At 37.2% G+C, this 24,531-nt stretch overlaps 2 protein-coding genes across 2 annotated transcripts; one reads left to right on the top strand and one right to left on the bottom strand.

Annotated features, from left to right (window-relative positions):
* The first annotated feature begins 315 nt into the window (after positions 1-315).
* Positions 316-1,930, top strand: LOC145052534 (uncharacterized). The gene is made up of 2 exons (XM_079000357.1): positions 316-1,205; positions 1,510-1,930. The coding sequence occupies exon 1, from the start codon at positions 316-318 to the stop codon at positions 1,171-1,173; it is 858 nt and encodes a 285-aa protein (XP_078856483.1). The 3' UTR covers positions 1,174-1,205; positions 1,510-1,930.
* XBCP3 (xylem bark cysteine peptidase 3) lies at positions 1,256-3,589 on the bottom strand. The gene is made up of 5 exons (XM_079000356.1): positions 3,022-3,589; positions 2,299-2,534; positions 2,081-2,221; positions 1,556-1,987; positions 1,256-1,478 (listed from the first exon to the last, which is right to left on the bottom strand). Exons 1-5 carry the CDS (start codon positions 3,443-3,445, stop codon positions 1,383-1,385), a joined length of 1,329 nt encoding a protein of 442 aa, XP_078856482.1. The 5' UTR covers positions 3,446-3,589; the 3' UTR covers positions 1,256-1,382.
* Between the last annotated feature and the right edge of the window lie 20,942 nt (positions 3,590-24,531).

Raw genomic sequence — 24,531 nt, 5'->3', positions numbered from 1 at the left:
ATTTCATCCCCCAGATTACTTTTTATATCTTTGTTCGATAGGATTTCTAAAGTTCGATGACATTATTGTCAAAAATATCTTTTGTTGTAAATGCTATAAATTTTCCACGTGTGAAATAGATAACCACATAAGAAACTACAAAAATCAGAAACAAAAACTCTTATCCACATCATACGGTCTCTCCAAATCCACCAAAACCTTTACTTTCTCTCTCTAAAATTTTTTCTAGAGAGAGAGAGAGAGCTTCAATTTCATCATCTTCTTCTTCTCCCCTCAAATGCGCAGTGTCGTTCTCTCTTTCGAAACCACACATTAATGGCTCTCCCTCAACTCCTCCCTTCCCCTTCTTCCTCTTACCTCACCCACCACAACAACCCTCGCTTAAACCCCCACCACACCCTCTCATTTTCACTTAACTCAAAAATCTCCCCTCCCCACCACCTTCGCCGCCGTCACCGGAACTCCACATCCTCCCTCCGCTGCTCCTCCTCCTCCGAACGACACGAAAACATCGCATCCACCAATTCGAATGACATCGTGGAGCTGCCGCTTTTCCCTCTCCCACTCGTCCTCTTCCCCGGAGCCATCCTCCCGTTACAGATCTTCGAATACCGTTACCGTATCATGATGCACACTCTCCTCCAAACCGACCTCCGTTTCGGCGTCATCTACACCGACGCAACCTCCGGCACGGCCGACGTCGGATGCGTCGGCGAGGTCGTGAAACACGAACGTCTCGTGGACGACCGGTTTTTTATCATATGTAAAGGTCAGGAACGTTTCCGCGTGACAAAAATCGTCCGCACGAAACCCTATCTTGTGGCGGAGGTGGTGTGGTTGGAGGACCGGCCGTCGGGGAACGGGGAAGAGGATTTAGAAGGCTTAGCAAGCGAAGTGGAGAGCCATATGAAAGACGTCATCAGGTTATCGAACCGATTGAACGGAAAACCAGAGAAGGAAGCCGGAGATTTACGCCGGAATCTATTTCCGACGCCGTTTTCGTTTTTCGTGGGGAGCACGTTTGAAGGTGCGCCGAGGGAACAGCAGGCGTTGCTTGAATTGGAGGATACGATGGTGAGGTTGAAGAGAGAGAAGGAGACGTTGAAGAATACTCTTAATTATCTATCCGCTGCTTCTGCTGTAAAAGATGTGTTTCCATCATCATCTTCATGATTCATGAAATCCAAGATACTATGATTTTATAGGTACTGAATTAGTTCTTTCAATTTTGATTTTGTGGGTTTGCTATACTCCCTTTATATTGTAAAGATTCTGATAAATAGTAGTGAAATTATTCTCTGCTTTACAAATCGTTTTGATACATATTCAGAATCTACAATGAATCCGAATAATTTAGAGCAAAAATTCTTCCATCATCACCTTTAAAAGTATTGCTTATGGAGGGTACTCCGGCCACCTGAGTTGCCAGAATCGCTGTTCTTCTTGGGCTGTATTGCTAACGTACCATTGTTTGTTTGCTGCAATCATGTCAATCGCAATTCACTGAAGAGAAATATCATAAATTGGTCATAAATCAAGAAGGGAAGAAACTAACCTTGAGACACAAGTTTCTTTCAGAATCACAAATGGGATAATCAGAAGGGCAACAATGGCGATGATCCTTACAGCATACAGCAGCATTCAACTCACAGCAAGTCCATTTCAAGCAAATCCCAAGAAAATTTGAAGCACAACAACATGTTTCACCTTCACTACACCATGAAAACAGATTACATTTAACTGGTTTTGGGGTAGGTGAAGGAGGTGGATTAGGGCTAGTTTTGATTGGGTAAGAAGCAAGCATGTTGATCCCACATAGACCATGTGAATCCCCTGTATTACGTGCCATATACATGTAACCATTTATCCCCCATGAGTTTCCCCATGAGTTCTTTATAATCCAGTAATCAACTCCATCTTTTGAATCGTATCCAACTATTAACACTGCATGGTCTAAAGCAGTTGAACATGGCCCCGTGAATATCCCCTGGTTAATGAAAGCCATTCAAATCACAAAATTACCAAAATGACCTTTTCAATTGAAAGGCTCTTGATTTGTGTACTATACTAAATTACTAACCTTTGAGTATAACTGAAAGGCTCTTTCACTTCCACATATACCCACACTCACAGGTTGATTTGCAACAGCTTTAAGTAGCTGATCTTCGTTGTTTTCAGGAATATCATTGTAACCATCAATGGTGACAATGTTTCTCTTTCTCTGTGGTTTACACAACAAGAAAACAATGGGGTTAATGCCTAATGAATTATGAACATAAAGATAGATCACTAGATTACTTTGTTTTTATTGCAAGAAGTTTGTTTGGCTTGATATGGGTAATCATCTTCAGTATCAATTCCTTTGTTTTTTATTACAAATTCATAGGCGTAATCCATGAGTCCACCCTCACAGCCACTGTTGAAGCTTTTGTCACAATCAACCAGCTCCTGTTCAGAAAGGCTGATGAGGGATCCTGTTACGATTTGATTGATTCCTTCCATTGCCCCTGTGGCTGAGAATGACCAGCATGCACCTGTTCAACAAAACCAGATTTTTCTTGCTCAATATATAATGAAAATGAAGATAAAACCTAATTGCATAATGTAAATCATGAGGAAATCATTCTGGAGATTGATTATCATTTCAATTTAATAAGAGAAAGGCTAATTCGTTTTGGGATGGAGATGGTAAATGCATGCAATCATGCTCTATCAGATCATCAAACAAACATGAAGAGATAGATTGTTGGTCAGCATCTGTGGTTTCCATGGAGAACAAGTAAAATATGATAGAGAAGTAACATCAAAATAGTCATTGAACAAAAATGAAAACTAATATCTCAAATCATCATCACAGAACCTCATCCTCTGGGGTATCAAAATCAGAACAAGGATTAACCTACAACCGAACTCATAGGAGATTCATTGACCTAGATGTATTGAATATTCCAAGCAATAGAAAGCGAAACCTAATCGCAATAGATGAAAATAATTTGAACAGATATATACATAAACACATACCACAACTCCCTTGATCTTTGACATTAGTAACTGCTCCTTTATCTCTCCAATCCAAAGATTTAGGTAAATAACTGGATGATTCAATCAACGAACTACCGCGATTAAGCCTAATCAGATCATCGGAAGCAGCAGAAGCGGAGAGGCCGCGTAATCGAGCAAGTTTGAACTCGTGGTGAGTGAGATCGGCAAAGGCATTGAGAGAAAGCGTATAAGAAGAATTGGAATTACTGTTGTGACGAATAATGTAAGCGTAGTTGTCTTCGAAAACATTGAACCTGTAGAGATTCTCTTCTTCGGTGGAATAGGATTTCCCGTGTTGTTGGCACCATTGTCGGAAGAGATCAGAGGTGTACGACGTTGAAAGGGAGGTAAGGGGGAAGAGGAAGAAGAAGAAGAGAGCTGAAATCCACCATAGCCAACCCATTTTCAGAGAGGCAAGCGGTTAGTGTGTGAGTCTGTGTGGGGATTGGGGGTTGTTCTGAAAGGGCGGAAAGTGGTGACCGGAAACTTGGGGAAATGTTTGGAATTTGGTGGGATGAATCATGAATGGTTTATCGTTAAGTCAAAGTCGATCTTTAGTCGATGCAAAAGACGTTCTCCACGTGTTAATTATCTTCTTTCTTTTTAGAGTAATTGCAAATTTGGTCCTATAGTTTGCTGAATAGCATGGACAAGGATAAAAAATAAAAAAATAAAAAAAAAAAAAAATATATATATATATATATATATATATATATATATATATATATATATATATATATATATATATATATATATATATATATAAGTTAAAACAAGCTCTTTTTATATACCTATTCTAACTCTATTCCAAATAAGTTTTTAGGTTTTGTTTGAAAACTTATATTAAGTTCTTTATAAATATTTTCAATAATATTCAATATTTATTACAAATTTAAAAACATAAAAGTATATAATTTTATGTTTACAACGAAATTAATCCGAGTTAAGAAACAATCATTGTTTTTTATGTTAATTTATAAAATAATTAAGAATTTCATAAATTAACAAACTTTACTATAACTCAAACCAATTCGCGTGACTATTCACACAAAAACATAAACTTAAATATTTTATTAAAACCAAAACATGAATAGGTTAAAGTCAAAATCTAAAACATCAATCCGATATAATGAATCACACATAGTCGAATAAAAAACAAGAACCGGAATATAAAGGTTTTTAGTCAATCATGGCTAAAACGCGAATCCATAGATATAGTTGATAAGAGTTTTACAAATCAATTTATAAAAATACCGAATAGCAACTCCATAATGTGTTCGTTAGTGTTTCTTTGCTCCCAAACTCGTCTTCTACTGCTCCATTTTGAGAATTACCGAGATAATGACATTGTGTGTGTGTATATATATATATATATATATATATATATATATATATATATATATATATATATATATATATATATATATATAGGTTCAGGTTCATTTGAGACCATTCTAATTTTGTGAGACCGTGAGACCAAATCTAAAAATAATTTTAAAATCCAAAATAAATGGAAAAATCCAAAATTCTTTTTTTAAATGTTATTTTCGGAACTTGAATTAACTAAAAAAAATATAAAAAAAATTCGTTTTTTTTTTGAAAAATACGTGAAATATTCTAAATAGAATATTTCACTGACATATTCTAAAAAATAATTTTAAAATGCAAAATAAATGGAAAAATCTAAAAATTCTTTTTTTAAATATTATTTTCGGAACTTGAATTAACTAAAAAAAATTAAAAAAAATAAAAAAAAAATTCTATTTTTTTTGAAAAATACGTGAAATATTCTAAATAGAATATTACACTGTACATATTCTAAAAATAATTTTAAAATACGGAAAAATCAAAAAATTCTTTTTTTAAATATTATTTTCGGAACATGAATTAACTAAAAAAAATAAAAAAAAAATAAAAAAAAATAAACAAATGCGTCTCACGGTCTCACAAAATATAAGTGGTCTCAAATGAACCTAACCCTATATATATATATATATATATATATATATATATATATATATATATATATATATATATATATATATATATATAGTTTTTTAAATGTACATCCCAAGTTTTACTTGACTTGCTTGAGTCAACTCAACGAACAAATGTAAAACGATCGTGTCACCAAACCCAGAGATCAAATGTTGACTTTTTGACCTTTTAACTCGACTCAACCTATTTAAATCCAAGGTGGTTTTAACTCAACTGAGTCGAACTTCTAGAGTGTCAAACTGTGTTTTTTGATGTACTCGATTGAGTCAAATCCTAGGCAAAGCCTAACTTGACCTTGTAATATTCTATAAATGACTATTTCTTTGAATCTTTTTGACTTTTACATATGAGCTTCATTCTTCATGAAACTTGACCAACAGCTTCCGAACAACATCTTAAGAGTGTTCAAAACTTCAAACCACATTAAGAAGTTTAAAAAGCATGCAAAGAAAATGTTACACGAATTTACATAAAAGTCCTAAAATATACAAAATGCATAACATTTAAAACCTAAAAGCGATGTAAAGATATGGAATAGATGTCCATAATGCATAAAATGCATTTAAACACATATGCATAGAGATAAAAGAGATACAAAAGATAGATGGGTAGAGTGAGTGTTGTGGGCCTATTTCCTTTTTTAATTATAAATACATTAATATTAATATAAAAATATATAAAAAAAAACGAATTAAAAAGGAAAATAGTAATTTCAAGTTAGTTGTATATTAAATCCGTAAACATAAAATTAAAATGATAATAATATGGGTATGCCTGTGACCTAAGTAAACATACAATTATTAACTTTGATACAGTATATTTTTTGGAATTCAAACATGAAATTAGAAGTGATTATGTATTTTTCTTTTAATTTAGTAAGATAAGATATGTGAAAAATATGGTGAATAACTCGGTGGCTCTTGTGAATGGATACTCTGAGATAGAGCGAGAAAAATTGAATTTGATTGATTCAACTTATAAGACTTTGGAACAACTAGAAAATTACAAAAATGAAACTATAAATTTTGAACAACAAAAAGCGAGTAATCAAGTCCGACAACGGGTTTTCCAACAAGCCTTACAAGGAGCTCTAGGAACTCTGAATAGTTGTTTAAACAGCGAGTTACATTTACGTACTATCAGTGCCAATATTGGCATATTGGGGGCGATGAAAGAAATAACGGATTAGTCCTTCTACTTTAGGCATTATTTTTGATTTATTTTTTTTCCAAAAAAAGAATTAAGAAATACTCATGGTAACCATTCAAGCCGACGAAATTAGTAATATTATCCGTGAACGTATTGAGCAATATAATAGAGAAGTAAAGATTGTAAATACCGGTACCGTACTTCAAGTAGGTGATGACATTGCTCGTATTCATGGTCTTGATGAAGTAATGGCGGGTGAATTAGTAGAATTTGAAGAGGGTACAATAGGCATTGCTCTTAATTTGGAATCAACATTCTAATTTTTATGTTATGTATAGTAAATTACTAATCTTTTTCTATTTCTTTTTCTCTGTTAGAAAAGAAAGAGTTTCCAATTTTTTACTTCACTTCAATACTCAATACAATAACAATATTCAATAAAATAAATAGGAAACTGGGAATGAGAGTCTTTTTCTCGCATCCATTCTTCATACGATTGTCAGAACAAAAATCTTGGATGCAACGAAATGGAAATTTTTATCAAGCCATGAGGATTAGTCTATTTATAAAAGTTTACCCAAAAATTATAGAAAGTTTCATTTCTTCCAAAATAATCACTATTTTAATTAAAGTTTACAGCAAACAATGCTTACAGTTTTAGTGATAATTTATCTTCTCATTATTAAAATTATTTTACTAACAACAAACTCGATCCTTTAAATCTAACACTTACGTGCCTCCAGGGGTGTAGTCAATATAGGACAAGAGTGGGCCTTGGCCAACCCACACAAAATTAACGTTTCACACACACACACACACACACACATATATATATATATATATATATATATATATATATATATATATATATATATATATATATATATAATGTGTAATATATATTTTTGTTAAATAGAAGGAATTAGGGTTGTGATATGGTCTATTCCATTCAAAACTTGAAATTTGTAGAAAATGATATATTGTTGCCTATTTCGATTACACTCCATTTTAGATTATTTTAATAATGTAAGGCAACATGGTGTGCAACATAAAATAAACAATTTAGTTAAGAATGCATATATAGTTATATTTTGTTATCTTTTGAAGAATTTTGTCATTGGTTCATATTTTGTATATTATTTGGCCTATCCTAAAACAAAATCCTGGCTACGCCACAGCATGCCTCTCACTAGATTAGTGGTATTAATTTTTTTTTTGTTTTGCAATAAGGGCTACGATCAAACCATAGTTGTGAGAGTATTTGCATAGTAACCATTTCGTAAACATTTTCGAAAGATAAAACTTCAAAAATGGTCCCTGTGGTTTCCAATAATATCAAGTTTAGTCCCTAAGTTCAAAAACCTCACAGATGGTCCCTGTGGTTTCAAAACTTTTAACAAATGGTCCTTCCGACTCACTCCGTTAGCATTTCACCGTTAACTCATTTTTTAATAAAATATTGCAGGGGTAATTTCGTCATTTCAGTTGTAACCTTCTCTCTTTGATATGAAATGGTTACCTGTTGCTTGCACATCACTACCCGTCCCTCTCCCAAGAAGATAACCAGTTACATCTTTATTCATCGGGTTCATTCCCATTGTAGAAGCAAGAACAGGAATTGGGATTTAGGGTTTTAAGCTGCAGAAATTGTAATAGTGCTATCAATATGGTGTTTTCGAGAAAAATTTGTAACCGTGGAGGACTTAGGAAAAAGATACGATACAATACTACAAAAAAACTTGTTTTTTCTTGGTCTATTGTGTTGACGTAAGGAAATCATTGATTTTACTCTTTGTGTTTACAGAAGGTTATGACAATTATTTCACGTTGAAGATACACTACAATGGTGTCTTCACCAAAGCACCTGGAAGGAAATACATCGATGTTGTTGTAGCATATGTAGATGATGTTGACACTGATTTATTTTCAGTTCATGAGCTTGACGACATGGTTCGAGAACTAGGGTACAAAACTGAGCAAACCCTTTACTACCATTTCAGTATCCCTGAATACCCTTTGGAGTATGGCTTAATGCCTTTAGGTAATGATCAAGATGTACTTAAAATGGTATCATATGTCCCTAAACACAGACTTATTATGGTGTATATTGAAACTGGTCAGACAAGGGTAGCTAGTTATTACAAGTCTCCTTCTAAAGTTGTTATTGAAGAGTTGGGGCCTGATAGAAGTGATTATGTATTTTCCTTTTGATTTAGTAAGATATGTGAAAAATATGGTGAATAACTCAGTGGCTCATGTTCATATTCCAACATTACCCCATGTGGCAATGAAACCATAACATGAGGATTAGTCGATTTATAAAAGTTTACCCAAAAATTATAGAAAGTTTCATTTCCAAAATAATCATTATTTTAATTAAAGTTTACAGCAAACAATGCTTACAGTTTTAGTAATAATTTATCTTCTCATTATTAAAATTATTTTACTAACAACAAACTCGATCCTTTAGATCTAACACTTAAGTGCCTCCAGGGGTGTAGCCAATATAGTACAAGAGTGGGCCTTGGCCAACCCACACAAAATTAATGTTTCATACACACACACACACACACACACACATATATATATATATATATATATATATATATATATATATATATATATGTGTGTGTGTGTGTGTGTGTGTGTGTATATATATATATAATATGTAATATATATTTTTGTTAAATAGAAGGAAACAGGGTTGTGATATGGTCTATTCCATTCAAAACTTGAAATTTGTAGAAAATGATACATTGTTGCCTATTTCGATTACACTCTATTTTAGATTATTTTAATAATGTAAGGCAACATGGTGTGCAACATAAAATAAACAATTTAGTTAAGAATGCATATATAGTTATATTTTGTTATCGTTTGAAGAATTTTGTCATTGGTTCATATTTTGTATATTATTTGGCCTATCCTAAAACAAAATCTTGGCTACGCCACTGCATGCCTCTCACTAGATTAGTGGTATTAATTTTTTTTTTTTGTTTTGCAATAAGGGCTACGATCAAACCATAGTTGTAAGAGTATTTGCATAGTAACCATTTCGTAAACATTTTCGAAAGATAAAACTTCAAAAATGGTCCCTGTGGTTTCCAATAATATCAAGTTTAGTCCTTAAGTTCAAAAACCTCACAGATGGTCCCTGTGGTTTCAAAACTTTTAACAAATGGTCCTTCCGACTCACTCCGTTAGCATTTCACCGTTAACTCATTTTTTAATAAAATATTGCAGGGGTAATTTCATCATTTCAGTTGTAACCTTATCTCTTTGATATGAAATGATTACCTGTTGCTTGCACATCACTACCCGTCCCTTTCCCAAGAAGATAACCAGTTACATCTTTATTCATCGGGTTCATTCCCATTGTAGAAGCAAGAACAGAAATTGGGATTTAGGGTTTTAAGCTGCAGAAATTGTAATAGTGCTATCAATATGGTGTTTTCGAGAAAAATTTGTAACCGTGGAGGACTTAGGAAAAAGATACGGTACAATACTACAACAAAACTTGTTTTTTCTTGGTCTATTGTGTTGACGTAAGGAAATCATTGATTTTACTCTTTGTGTTTACAGAAGGTTATGACAATTACTTCACGTTGAAGATACACTACAATGGTGTCTTCACCAAAGCACCTGGAAGGAAATACATTGATGCTGTTGTAGCATATGTAGATGATGTTGACACTGATTTATTTTCAGTTCATGAGCTTGACGACATGGTTCGAGAACTAGGGTACAAAACTGAGCAAACCCTTTACTACCATTTCTGTATCCCTGAATACCCTTTGGAGTATGGCTTAATGCCTTTAGGTAATGATCAAGATGTACTTAAAATGGTATCATATGTCCCTAAACACAGACTTATTATGGTGTATATTGAAACTGGTCAGACAAGGGTAGCTAGTTATTACAAGTCTCCTTCTAAAGTTGTTATTGAAGAGTTGGGGCCTGATAGTGTGTCACATGAAATGAATAGAAAGAAACCTTGTAGGAGAGAAGCAGGATCATGTAGTAGAAAGCTTGATCTAAACAAGTCTATGAACCCTGATTATGAGCAGTCACAAGTGTTAGATGTTATAGAAGGCCATGATTACTCAAAGAGTATTCTACCATTTATAAGGTCACAAGGCAAACAAAGTCATGTCATTCAAGAGGAAGTGGTGAATCATGAAATTGAAACTCAAGAAGAAGTGATCACTAGTGCAGTTGAAACTGAAGAACCATTGGGAACTTAACATGTATAGGAACCAAGTTGCCAAGCTGATGATGGAGCTAATATTACAACAGTTGATGACTATGAACCATTTATAGAGGATTACTCACTTTATGTTGATTATGATGTTGAGATTAATGTTCAAACTTCATTTGAAAAACAACCATAAGTGGATTATCTAAAGGGTATGGTGAGTGATGATAGTGGAGAGGCTTTCTACTCTGAGAGTGGCCATGGTTCTGAGGATAGTGGAGATGATTCTGATGACAGTGAATACAATGTGGATGAGTCTAACATACAATTTGATGTAGATGTAGACATGAGTGAATTCCATAATGCTGTTGATGTAGATGAACATGGAATCTTGAACAATCATTCAAAATATGAAGGGATTGACATGGTTGATGATGAGTCGGAAGTTATTGCCACTGATGATTATCAATTTGCAGGATTTCATGAAGATGATAGGAAGAGACTGCTAAAAGAGTTGAGTAAGTCAAGTACATGCTCACATGGAGAGGTTCATGTTAAACCATTTCAGATTGGCCAGGTCTTCAAAACCAAGCTTGATGTTAAAAACTACTTGAACTCACATGCTATAGCAATAAGGAGGTCTTTATACCTAGTCAAAAATGACAAAATTCGAATTAGGGTGAAATGTAAAGGTGTTGTAAGTAAACCTTCTATAGGAGTTGATGGTGGTGGGCCCTCAACTAGAAGTAGGGCAAAGTGCAAGGGTAAAGATGCAATTGCCAATAAAGGTACATGTCCATGGGCAGTCTAAATATCGAGGGCTAATGAAAATTAGGATTGGTTGGTGAAAACAGTACAAGATGAGCATAAATGTTTGCAAACAAGGGCGGTTAAAGCTTGTACTTCCAGATACGCAGCAAACTTAATTGTTCAACAAATACAGAGTAACCCTAAAATTCCAGTGAAAGCTTTACACGAAGAGTTGTGCAAGAAATTAGAGGTAGGAATGTCATTGCAAAAGGTTGCTAGGGCAAAGTCAATGGTTGAGCGTATCATTAGTGGGGACTACCAAGTACAATATGGATTTTTGAGGGATTATGTGTTGGAGCTACTCAACACTAATCCTGGTACAACAGTTCGGATTGATGTGTATCCAGAAACCTCCCTGTCTATGACCACAAGAACTTTTAGAAGAATATATATCTGTTTAGGTGCATTGAAGTTAGGATTCAAATATGGGTTAAGATATTTTCTAGGTCTAGATGGTACTTTCATGAAGGGCCTTTACCCTGTGCAAGTGTTAACTGTTGTAGGGTTGGACTCAAACAATGGCATATACCCTGTAGCATATGCAGTGATAGAGACAGAATCAACAAGTAATTGGACCTGGTTCTTGGAACTGTTAGGAGAATATCTGGATCTGGGACCAAATTCAAACTTTTCCTTCATTTCAGATAGACAAAAGATGTGTATCAACTAACTTTTTTTTATTACCTTTTCTAAATACATTTGGTTAACTGATGTTGCATACATTGACTTTTTTTAGGGAATAATACCAGCAATGGAGAAGGTATTCCCTAGTGCAGAACACAGGTTCTGTTTGAGGCATATCTAGGAAAACATGAAGAAACAGTGGAAAGGAAAAGACTTAAGTGACCAGCTTCGGGAGTGTGGTAGAGCAACAACAGTCAATCATTTTAACAGAGCAATGGATGAGTTGAGTAAGATCAATGAAGAGGCTCATGATTGGGTGTCTAAGACCCCAACAAACACTTGGGCTAAATCTCACTTTAGTGGTAAGTTTCTAGAAAATTATTGAGAAATGTTAATCTTCCCTGTTGTATGTTTACTATATGTGTAATTGTCTTTTCTTAATATCTATTATTCAGGAAGGGCACATACTAATTGTTTGTTGAATAACATTTGTGAGGTATTCAATTGTCACACCCTGAAAACCAGAGGCGGAAACAATTTCGGGGTTGACTCCACGTTGAGTATCAAATCCAATGTACATAGTAATCACAGTAAACAACCATTACATTACATATATTTGAAAGTTTACATTTGTTTCAGAAGTAAATTGTACAAGTGTTATACATATATCATATGAACAAAAGTTGAGACGAGTCTTCTGAGCACTCCGTCTTCTCCAAAAGATATCGCCGGGTACCTGTCTAACGTGGACCTGAGAATACAAGCGGTTTGAAAATCAGCATAAAGCTGGTGAGTTCATAAGATGTTTGTTTTCTGAAAATGTACCCGTTTCCTTTAGCTTTCCGAAAAGGTTTGTTATCCAAGAAAATCCCATATTTTCTTATGTAAAACAGTTTAGTTATCCTTCATTATAGTTCAATTAAGCGTTATACGTTACCCCAGGAAAATCCCATATTTTCCTAATTACAAGACTGATTTAATATCACATAGTATAGTTTAATACACAAAACTATATATTGAAAATCTTGGGATTTCTATCCCGAATTAGATATAAAATGCTTTAATATACGTGAACTGTAGATGGAAAATAGTTTGAAAACCTTGAGACTAACATCCCGTACTACATATAGATTTAATACCATGGGACTATCATCCCGGACTAGATACAAGATAGTTTGTTATAAACCATGGGATTACTATCCCGAACTAGATATAAGACATTTTGATAAAACCATGGGATTACTATCCCGAACTAGATATAAGATAGTTTGATAAAACCATGGGATAACTATCCCGAACTAGATATAGATTCTAACCATAGGAATAACATCATGCAATAGATATGAACCCTATAGACCAAAAACCATGGGATTACCATCCCGTACTAGATATATATATCCAAAACCAAAGCCGTGAATAAATTTATATTAATACGTATTGTGAGTCGGGTAACCATGCTGATACGACAACGAGACCTCCTTAACGCTTGTCAGACGTCGGACGATATCCAGAATTTGTCACCCCAGGCGTGCCCGCCTAACTGTAGCTAGTAGTTAAGGTGTGGGATTGTCAGTCCCGAATAGATCTATTCACAAATTCCTCGCTCTCCCTCCAGGAGACTCTGGTTACACTTCCGGGGAGGATTTACTGATCATCCAGAAAGGGTAGTGACTAACTCACAAACTAGTACTAAACTATTCACAGGGTTCCCATACGATATCAAACATACAAAAGATTATGAAACATAATACAGTGAATATAGATACATACAACGAAACTATCTGGTAATACATTCAAATGATACAGAGATAAACTGAATCAGACGTAGTTTATCTAATAACTTTATACACAAATCAGTACATGATAAAACAAGAACTAAAGAACCCCAAATTATTCCCATAATAATTTGATTAGTTTGGTTATTTTCTTAACTAAAATCCATTTAGTTGTAGTTGATAAATCATCCCTTATGCTCAGCATAATACATAAGGAGTAAAAGTGTTTATAAATTTGCCAGATATTATTTGAAACAAATCAATGTTATGTTTTGAAAACAGTTATAGTTTGCTTGTATTCCCCCCCTGAAAACATTGAAAAACACGGAAAAGCGTAGGGGTATGAACTCACCGGACGAGAAACGTGATGATTTAGGATGTTAAACGTTGGTTCGGGGCTTGCAAACGCACGAGGTTCCTAAGTATAATGCAAAGATACACATTTGTATCTAATTAGGACTTAGATTATTTAATTGTTAGGTACAAACACTTTTAGTCGCGGAAACACCCCATTACAAGTGTTTGGAGGGACCCGGGTGGCGTTTAAAGTCACATAAGGCTTGGATATGGAGTTTACTCTTCAAGAGTAAACTCATAGAGGAGATTTCGGCCCTAATGACCCCTTCCCCATGAGTTTACGGCTGTAAACTCATGGTGGGTAGTTTATGGTGCAAAATGGTCTTATCCTACATGGGGAAATTTGCTAGGATCAATTCTAGCGCCTTGGAATGGATTAAACATAATTAAGGACTATTTATTAGAGTTTACGACTGTAAACATGGATTTTACGGCCATAAACTCCCCCCTCACATCAAATCCTTAATGTTTTGGTCCCTTATTCAATCACATGTGATTCTAATGATTTTTCCTAGCCTTGAATGGATTTTTGTGGGACTTTTGGCCTAGATTTTGGATTTTACGGCCCATGAACACCCTCATGGCCGTGAAATCCTTAGATGGGGAAAATAATATGTTTTAAGGTCTAAAACTTGTTTGTATACACTTCTAGAATTTATCCCAAGGCTTTAGGTGTGTTAAAGTGGCATTTTAACACTTTTAAAGGAGTTTACACCCCAATATGAAGGGTTTACGGCCCAAGCATAAGTCTTGGCCATAAACTCTCAATTGTCCCTCAAATAATATGTTTAAGGTGTTCTAAGTCTAAAACCAATATTCTAAAATTCATATCTAAGTCTTATTAGTGTTTTGGAAGGCTTTAAGGTCACAAAAACCCCATATATATGAGTTTACGGCCCAAGCATGTGCCTTGGCCGTAAACTCCTTCAAATCACTCAAAATTCATGTCTCAAATGTTCTAAGTCCATTCCATGAAGTCATTTAGCCATATCTAAGTCCCAAAGTTGTTTAGGAGGGGTTTAAAGGCATAAAAACCCTTTAATTATGTGTTTACGGCCCAAGCTCCTTCCAGGGCCGTAAACTCATATACAAGATCTTATTTCATGTATTAATCTCAAATTTGAAGGTCAAATATGCTATAAATTAAGGTTAGGAAGGTACCTTAGGGATTTGAGGCCTTAAAATTGAGTTTTGGACCCTTAAACTTGGATTTAGGAGAGAGGTTAGAGAGAGAGTAGTGAGAGAGAGAAAAAGCTTCAAATGAAATGTTTAACACGTTTATATAGGTTGCAAAAGTTGGACACGGTGGAATTCTACCCGATACCGGCATTAAACGGGGCTTTTGGTCGCACCCGATTAAGTTTCCGTAATCCGGCGAGGACATTTCTAAAATTTATGAAATAAACATTTTGGGCTAAAATCATGAGTTCCTAAGGGGTTTGGACACTCATTAGCATCAATTAAACATATAGGTTTGATTAAATTAACCCAAAACGACATCGGAATGTTTCGATATACGACGAGCTATACGGGTAGAATAGGTTTTCGGCGATGAACAACTTCGGGTTGTTACATTATCCCCCCGTTAGAGGGAATTTCGTCCCGAAATTCAAAGAATAAGATATAGATCATGAATTGGAATGAGACACGAATGGATTTGTTGCCTCAGATCTTCACGTTCTCATGTGGGATCAGGTCTCTGCTGGGCGTTCTAGCAAATTCTCACTATCGGGACGTGTTTTTGCTTCGTACATTGACTCTCTATCAATCTACGATCTCAATCGGTTCTCTCATGGAAGTTTCAACCCTGGACGACTTCGGTTTCCTCAAAGGAAATCACTAGGGTTTCGTCGGATAGGTACTTCTAAGGATTCGAGTCGTGAAGTACCGGATGGATGTTACCAAGTTCTGAAGGTAGCCGAAGTTGGAAGATTATGAAATCGATTTTTATGAGGATCACGAAGGGTCTAATGGCTTTAGAAGAAATTTATGGGTAAGATTGCAATATTAGTCGATGGGACCCTAGAATCGACAGGTTTCTATGGGTATAATCGGAGCCGACTAATTTTCTATCGCCTTAGACGTTGGAAAAGTACACGGTTACGACTATTTTGCTTGGCTACATGATCGAGGGAAAAAGATTTGACCAAAAGGATAACACTACTAATCCATAGTGATCATATCAGTTCTAGGTCACCGTTTTGAACACATCGTTCTCACTGAGGTTCGGTCACGAGGTAGTTCCAGAGATTAGGCCGATGCGGAACTAAGCTAAACGTTCGAAAGAAATTCTCGGGAATTCTTCGGGAAAGACATATAGGGGAAAGAGCTGCTGACTTCCCGTTTCTCAATGATCATAGAAACGAGGGATGCGTGATAATTCATATCGGGAAAAACTTTTGAGCTTTAAGGCATGAAATGATACGAAGGTTTGATGCCGAAGATCACGAGAGACGGGTCGGGGAAAAGATCTAGATGAGCGACCCTTTCGAAACCCAAGGATAACAACATGAATGAGACTCGGTCATTTCATGTCAAAACATAGCATCAAAGTATTTCATGAAAAGTTTCCCCCATTTAAATCGAATGGAACAGAATAATCCTCCGGACTGAGGACACAATCTATAGGTACGAAGTTAGTGTTCTCTATCTCACTGGTTAGCCGTCTCGATTGTACTCAATTTCGATTATAAACAAAGGATTAAGTTTAGAAATTGCTCGGTTGGATAGATAACAAGTTTCCCCTTCTGGTACTAGAATCGTAAAGAGTTGCAGGTATAAGAATTATCAAAGAGAAGTATACCTGCGGCGACAGTGGGATCAGCGGTTTTAGTTGCTTTGGGGCAATTTCTTTTGAAGTGTCCTACTTCGCCATAACTGTAGCAGGCTGGACTGATTCCCGTTCCGGATGATTGGTTCGTTGATTTGGCTGGTTTTCTGCAGGTTCGAGCAAGATGGCCCTTCTTGCCACAGTTGTCACAGATCCTTTCGCGACATGGACCAGGAATGCGGTGATGGTAGCTGCACTTATCACACCAAGGAAGGGTACCAGTGTATCCACTGGTAGGAGTTTGGGCTGGGGAACCGACAGCCGAAACAGCAACAGGGGCAGTAGCAGCATGGACTGCAACTATTTGCTGTTTCTTAGAAGATCCTTGCGTACTCTGAGCCTTCCGCTTGTTCCAAAATTTCTTTTTACTTCCACCTCCACTTGTGACTGGTTCGGGGGTGGTAGCCTCCTCATCACAGTTGTCTTCGTGATCGATCAGGATTTGCGCAAGACATTTAGCACTATCATAGGTGTCTGGCTTCGCAGCCAAGACATTCCCTTTGGTTGGCTGGGTCAACCCCCAGATGAACCTCTCAATCTTTTTACTTTCCGGGGTAACCATTCCCGGACAAAGTAACGCCAGATCATCGAATCTTGAAGTATAAGAGGCTATGTCGGAACCCTTCATCTTTAGGTTCCAGATTTCGTGTTCTAGCTTCTGAATTTCGCCCCGAGGGCAATACTCTGCAAGTAGAAGCTCCTTCATAGCTTCCCAACCCATAGCATTTGCTACAGGTAGAGTTAGGGATTTGACTCGGCCGTTCCAGCAAGTCAGGGCTTTGTCTAGGAAGGTGCAGGCGGCGAACTTTACTTTGTCAGACTCCGAACAGGCGCATATTTCAAAGATTGATTCGATCTTCTCGAACCATCGGGTAAGGGATATGACACCTCCAGTGCCATCAGAGGATGTGGGCTTCGCGTTCATGAAGTCTTTATAGGAACCCCCTCTTTGGTGTCCCTGACTGTTCTCTGGGTTTTGGGTACCACCAGAACCATCCGAGTTCCTTTGAGACATAGCAGCTGCCACCGCGGCATTGACAGCTGCCTGGAACATCACAGGGTCAAATTCAGGAGGAGGTGGTGGCGGAGGGTTGTTGGTGTTCTTCGAGCCGGGTCTCTTTCTTGGAGGCATCGTGATCTAAAAAGATCAGGAAAGAGAGGATCATAAGTCCTCTGAATTGAATCAAGAGATATGGAACAGGGGATATCTCATCAAGACAGATATAACATCGTATTAAGCGATAAAGCAGGAAAGAGTTATCAAGACAGAACATTTTATTACTAGAGGAATGATCAAGGAACAACGCATATACGAGGATTTTATACAAAGGATTGACTCGAGAAATACTCCCATAGTATTTCATGATTCACTGCAACGACGACTCGTTGTTTGGGGTATTGGGTAAGTTTTAGGTATGCCGCATACCACAGTCACTCCCAAGCACATGTTGGTCGTGTCTCGAATGAATATAGTTGGCCAGGCTATATTGACCCTATACACGACTACATAACTGCCCAGGTTTAACTGTAGCGTACAACACCCATTTACTTATGTTTTGTTCTACGCGTAGTTACGGATCTCGACGGCTCGACATACTTAAATACTTTTGAAAATACTTATATTCTATAGGATACTTTTAGTTCAGAGCACTTAGTCCCCTTAATGTTTATAGTTTTATACCATGTAAGGTTTGGTATACTCCGTTCACTATAAACAAGGGCTCTGATACCAATCTGTCACACCCCGAAAACCAGAGGCGGAAACATTTTCGGGGTTGACTCCACGTTGAGTATCAAATCCAATGTACATAGTAATCACAGTAAACAACCATTACATTACATATATTTGAAAGTTTACATTTGTTTCAACAGTAAATTGTACAAGTGTTATACATATATCATATGAACAAAAGTTGAGACGAGTCTTCTGAGCACTCCGTCTTCTCCAAAAGATATCGCCGGGTACCTGTCTAACGTGGACCTGAGAATACAAGCGGTTTGAAAATCAGCATAAAGCTGGTGAGTTCATAAGATGTTTGTTTTCTGAAAATGTACCAGTTTCCTTTAGCTTTCCGAAAAGGTTTGTTATCCAAGAAAATCCCATGTTTTCTTATGTAAAACAGTTTAGTTATCCTTCATTACAGTTCAATTACGCATTATACGTTACCCCAGGAAAATCCCATATTTTCCTAATTACAAGACTGATTTAATATCACATAGTATAGTTTAATACACAAAACTATATATTGAAAATCTTGGGATTTCTATCCCGAATTAGATATAAAATGCTTTAATATACGTGAACTGTAGATGGAAAATAGTTTGAAAACCTTGAGACTAACATCCCGTACTACATATAGATTTAATACCATGGGACTATCATCCCGGACTAGATACAAGATAGTTTGTTATAAACCATGGGATTACTATCCCGAACTAGATATAAGACATTTTGATAAAACCATGGGATTACTATCCCGAACTAGATATAAGATAGTTTGATAAAACCATGGGATCACTATCCCGAACTAGATATAGATTCTTACCATAGGAATAACATCATGCAATAGATATGAACCCTATAGACCAAAAACCATGGGATTACCATCCCATACTAGATATATATATATCCAAAACCAAAGCCGTGAATAAATTTATATTAATACGTATTGTGAGTCGGGTAACCATGCTGATACGACAACGAGACCTCCTTGACGCTTGTCAGACGTCGGACGATATCCAGAATTTGTCACCCCAGGCGTGCCCGCCTAACTGTAGCTAGCAGTTAAGGTGTGGGATTGTCAGTCCCTAATAGATCTATTCACAAATTCCTCGCTCTCCCTCCAGGAGACTCTGGTTACACTTCCGGGGAGGATTTACTGATCATCCATAAAGGGTAGTGACTAACTCACAAACTAGTACTAAACTATTCACAGGGTTCCCATACAATATCAAACATACAAAAGATTATGAAACATAATACAGTGAATATAGATACATACAAGGAAACTATCTGGTAATACATTCAAATGATACAGAGATAAACTGAATCAGACGTAGTTTATCTAATAACTTTATACACAAATCAGTACATGATAAAACAAGAACTAAAGAACCCCAAATTATTCCCATAATAATTTGATTAGTTTGGTTATTTTCTTAACTAAAATCCATTTAGTTGTAGTTGATAAATCATCCCTTATGCTCAGCATAATACATAAGGAGTAAAAGTGTTTATAAATTTTCCAGATATTATTTGAAACACATCAATGTTATGTTTTGAAAACAGTTATAGTTTGCTTGTATTCCCCCCCCTGAAAACATTGAAAAACACGGAAAAGCGTAGGGGTATGAACTCACCGGACGAGAAACGTGATGATTTAGGATGTTAAACGTTGGTTCGGGACTTGCAAACGCACGAGGTTCCTAAGTATAATGCAAAGATACACATTTGTATCTAATTAGGACTTAGATTATTTAATTGTTAGGTACAAACACTTTTAGTCGCGGAAACACCCCATTACAAGTGTTTGGAGGGACCCGGGTGGCGTTTAAAGTCACATAAGGCTTGGATATGGAGTTTACTCTTCAAGAGTAAACTCATAGAGGAGATTTCGGCCCTAATGACCCCCTCCCCATGAGTTTACGGCTGTAAACTCATGGTGGGGTAGTTTATGGTGCAAAATGGTCTTATCCTACATGGGGAAATTTGCTAGGATCAATTCTAGCGCCTTGGAATGGATTAAACATAATTAAGGACTATTTATTAGAGTTTATGACTGTAAACATGGAGTTTACGGCCGTAAACTCCCCCCTCACATCAAATCCTTAATGTTTTGGTCCCTTATTCAATCACGTGTGATTCTAATGATTTTTCCTAGCCTTGAATGGATTTTTGTGGGACTTTTGGCCTAGATTTTGGAGTTTACGGCCCATGAACACCCTCATGGCCGTGAAATCCTTAGATGGGGAAAATAATATGTTTTAAGGTCTAAAACTTGTTTGTATACACTTCTAGAATTTATCCCAAGGCTTTAGGTGTGTTAAAGTGGCATTTTAACACTTTTAAAGGAGTTTACACCCCAATATGAAGGGTTTACGGCCCAAGCATAAGTCTTGGCCATAAACTCTCAATTGTCCCTCAAATAATATGTTTAAGGTGTTCTAAGTCTAAAACCAATATTCTAAAATTCATATCTAAGCCTTATTAGTGTTTTGGAAGGGTTTAAGGTCACAAAAACCCCATATATATGAGTTTACGGCCCAAGCATGTGCCTTGGCCGTAAACTCCTTCAAATCACTCAAAATTCATGTCTCAAATGTTCTAAGTCCATTCCATGAAGTCATTTAGCCATATCTAAGTCCCAAAGTTGTTTAGGAGGGGTTTAAAGGCATAAAAACCCTTTAATTATGTGTTTACGGTCCAAGCTCCTTCCAGGGCTGTAAACTCATATACAAGACCATATTTCATGTATTAATCTCAAATTTGAAGGTCAAATATGCTATAAATTAAGGTTAGGAAGGTACCTTAGGGATTTGAGGCCTTAAAATTGAGTTTTGGACCCTTAAACTTGGATTTAGGAGAGAGGTTAGAGAGAGAGTAGCGAGAGAGAGAAAAAGCTTCAAATGAAATGTTTAACACGTTTATATAGGTTGCAAAAGTTGGACACGGTGGAATTCTACCCGATACCGGCATTAAATGGGGCTTTTGGTCGCACCCGATTAAGTTTCCGTAATCCGGCGAGGACATTTCTAAAATTTATGAAATAAACATTTTGGGCTAAAATCATGAGTTCCTAAGGGGTTTGGACACTCATTAGCATCAATTAAACATATAGGTTTGATTAAATTAACCCAAAAACGACATCAGAATGTTTCGATATACGGCGAGCTATACGGGTAGAATAGGTTTTCGGCGATGAACAACTTCGGGTTGTTACATTATCCCCCTGTTAGAGGGAATTTCGTCCCGAAATTCAAAGAATAAGATATAGATCATGAATTGGAATGAGACACGAATGGATTTGTTGCCTCAGATCTTCACGTTCTCATGTGGGATCAGGTCTCTGCTGGGCGTTCTAGCAAATTCTCACTATCGGGACGTGTTTTTGCTTCGTACATTGACTCTCTATCAATCTACGATCTCAATCGGTTCTCTCATGGAAGTTTCAACCCTGGACGACTTCGGTTTCCTCAAAGGAAATCACTAGGGTTTCGTCGGATAGGTACTTCTAAGGATTCGAGACGTGAAGTACCGGATGGATGTTACCAAGTTCTGAAGGTAGCCGAAGTTGGAAGATTATGAAATCGATTTTTATGAGGATCACGAAGGGTCTAATGGCTTTAGAAGAAATTTATGGGTAAGATTGCGATATTAGTCGATGGGACCCTAGAATCGATAGGTTTCTATGGGTATAATCGGAGCCGACTAATTTTCTATCGCCTTAGACGTTGGAAAAGTACACGGTTACGACTATTTTGCTTGGCTACATGATCGAGGGAAAAAGATTTGACCAAAAGGATAACACTACTAATCCATAGTTATCATATCAGTTCTAGGTCACCGTTTTGAACACATCATTCTCACTGAGGTTCGGTCACGAGGTAGTTCCAGAGATTAGGCCGATGCGGAACTAAGCTAAACGTTCGAAAGAAATTCTCGGGAATTCTTCGGGAAAGACATATAGGGGAAAGAGCTGCTGACTTCCCGTTTCTCAATGATCACAGAAACGAGGGATGCGTGATAATTCATATCGGGAAAAACTTTTGAGCTTTAAGGCATGAAATGATACGAAGGTTTGATGCCGAAGATCACGAGAGACGGGTCGGGGAAAAGATCTAGATGAGCGACCCTTTCGAAACCCAAGGATAACAACATGAATGAGACTTGGTCATTTCATGTCAAAACATAGCATCAAAGTATTTCATGAAAAGTTTCCCCCATTTAAATCGAATGGAACAGAATAATCCTCCGGACTGAGGACACAATCTATAGGTACGAAGTTAGTGTTCTCTATCTCACTGGTTAGCCGTCTCGATTGTACTCAATTTCGATTATAAACAAAGGATTAAGTTTAGAAATTGCTCGGTTGGATAGATAACAAGTTTCCCCTTCTGGTACTAGAATCGTAAAGAGTTGCAGGTATAAGAATTATCAAAGAGAAGTATACCTGCGGCGACAGCGGGATCAACGGTTTTAGTTGCTTTGGGGCAATTTCTTTTGAAGTGTCCTACTTCGCCACAACTGTAGCAGGCTGGACTGATTCCCGTTCCGGATGATTGGTTCGTTGATTTGGCTGGTTTTCTGCAGGTTCGAGCAAGATGGCCCTTCTTGCCACAGTTGTCACAGATCCTTTCGCGACATGGACCAGGAATGCGGTGATGGTAGCTGCACTTATCACACCAAGGAAGGGTACCAGTGTATCCACTGGTAGGAGTTTGGGCTGGGGAACCGACAGCCGAAACAGCAACAGGGGCAGTAGCAGCATGGACTGCTACTATTTGCTGTTTCTTAGAAGACCCTTGCGTACTCTGAGCCTTCCGCTTGTTCCAAAATTTCTTTTTACTTCCACCTCCACTTGTGACTGGTTCGGGAGTAGTAGCCTCCTCATCAGAGTTGTCTTCGTGATCGATCAGGATTTGCGCAAGACATTTAGCACTATCATAGGTGTCTGGCTTCGCAGCCAAGACATTCCCTTTGGTTGGCTGGGTCAACCCCCAGATGAACCTCTCAATCTTTTTACTCTCCGGGGTAACCATTCCCGGACAAAGTAACGCCAGATCATCGAATCTTGAAGTATAAGAGGCTATGTCGGAACCCTTCATCTTTAGGTTCCAGATTTCGTGTTCTAGCTTCTGAATTTCGCCCCGAGGGCAATACTCTGCGAGTAGAAGCTCCTTCATAGCTTCCCAACCCATAGCATTTGCTACAGGTAGAGTTAGGGATTTGACTCGGCCGTTCCAGCAAGTCAGGGCTTTGTCTAGGAAGGTGCAGGCGGCGAACTTTACTTTGTCAGACTCCGAACAGGCGCATATTTCAAAGATTGATTCGATCTTCTCGAACCATCGGGTAAGGGATATGACACCTCCAGTGCCATCAGAGGATGTGGGCTTTGCGTTCATGAAGTCTTTATAGGAACCCCCTCATTGGTGTCCCTGACTTTTCTCTGGGTTTTGGGTACCACCAGAACCATCCGAGTTCCTTTGAGACATAGCAGCTGCCACCGCGGCATTGACAGCTGCCTGGAACATCACAGGGTCAAATTCAGGAGGACGTGGTGGCGGAGGGTTGTTGGTGTTCTTCGATCCGGGTCTCTTTCTTGGAGGCATCGTGATCTAAAAAGATCAGGAAAGAGAGGATCATAAGTCCTCTGAATTGAATAAAGAGATATGGAACAGGGGATATCTCATCAAGACAGATATAACATCGTATTAAGCGATAAAGCAGGAAAGAGTTATCAAGACAGAACATTTTATTGCTAGAGGAATGATCAAGGAACAACGCATATACGAGGATTTTATACAAAGGATTGACTCGAGAAATACTCCCATAGTATTTCATGATTCACTGCAACGACGACTCGTTGTTTGGGGTATTGGGTAAGTTTTAGGTATGCCGCATACCATAGTCACTCCCAAGCACATGTTGGCCGTGTTTCGAATGAATATAGTTGGCCAGGCTATATTGACCCTATACACGACTACATAACTGCCCAGGTTTAACTGTAGCGTACAACACCCATTTACTTATG

The sequence above is a fragment of the Lactuca serriola genome, chromosome 5 (assembly GCF_051521515.1).
Source record: "Lactuca serriola cultivar US96UC23 chromosome 5, Lser_US96UC23_V15, whole genome shotgun sequence".
Taxonomy (NCBI): Eukaryota; Viridiplantae; Streptophyta; class Magnoliopsida; order Asterales; family Asteraceae; genus Lactuca; species Lactuca serriola.
Note: the sequence above shows the minus strand (reverse complement) of the source record. Positions and strands in the feature narration are given on the sequence as shown.

Excerpts from the sequence above, each read along its gene's own strand:
- LOC145052534 (XM_079000357.1), top strand. The coding sequence starts at position 316 with ATGGCTCTCCCTCAACTCCTCCCTTCCCCTTCTTCCTCTTACCTCACC.
- XBCP3 (XM_079000356.1), bottom strand. The coding sequence starts at position 3,445 with ATGGGTTGGCTATGGTGGATTTCAGCTCTCTTCTTCTTCTTCCTCTTC. Across the intron at positions 2,535-3,021 it reads CAAAGATCAAGGGAGTTGTG|GTGCATGCTGGTCATTCTCA; the intron begins GTATGTGTTTAT and ends TTTGTTGAACAG. Across the intron at positions 1,988-2,080 it reads CCTTTCAGTTATACTCAAAG|GGGATATTCACGGGGCCATG; the intron begins GTTAGTAATTTA and ends TTCATTAACCAG.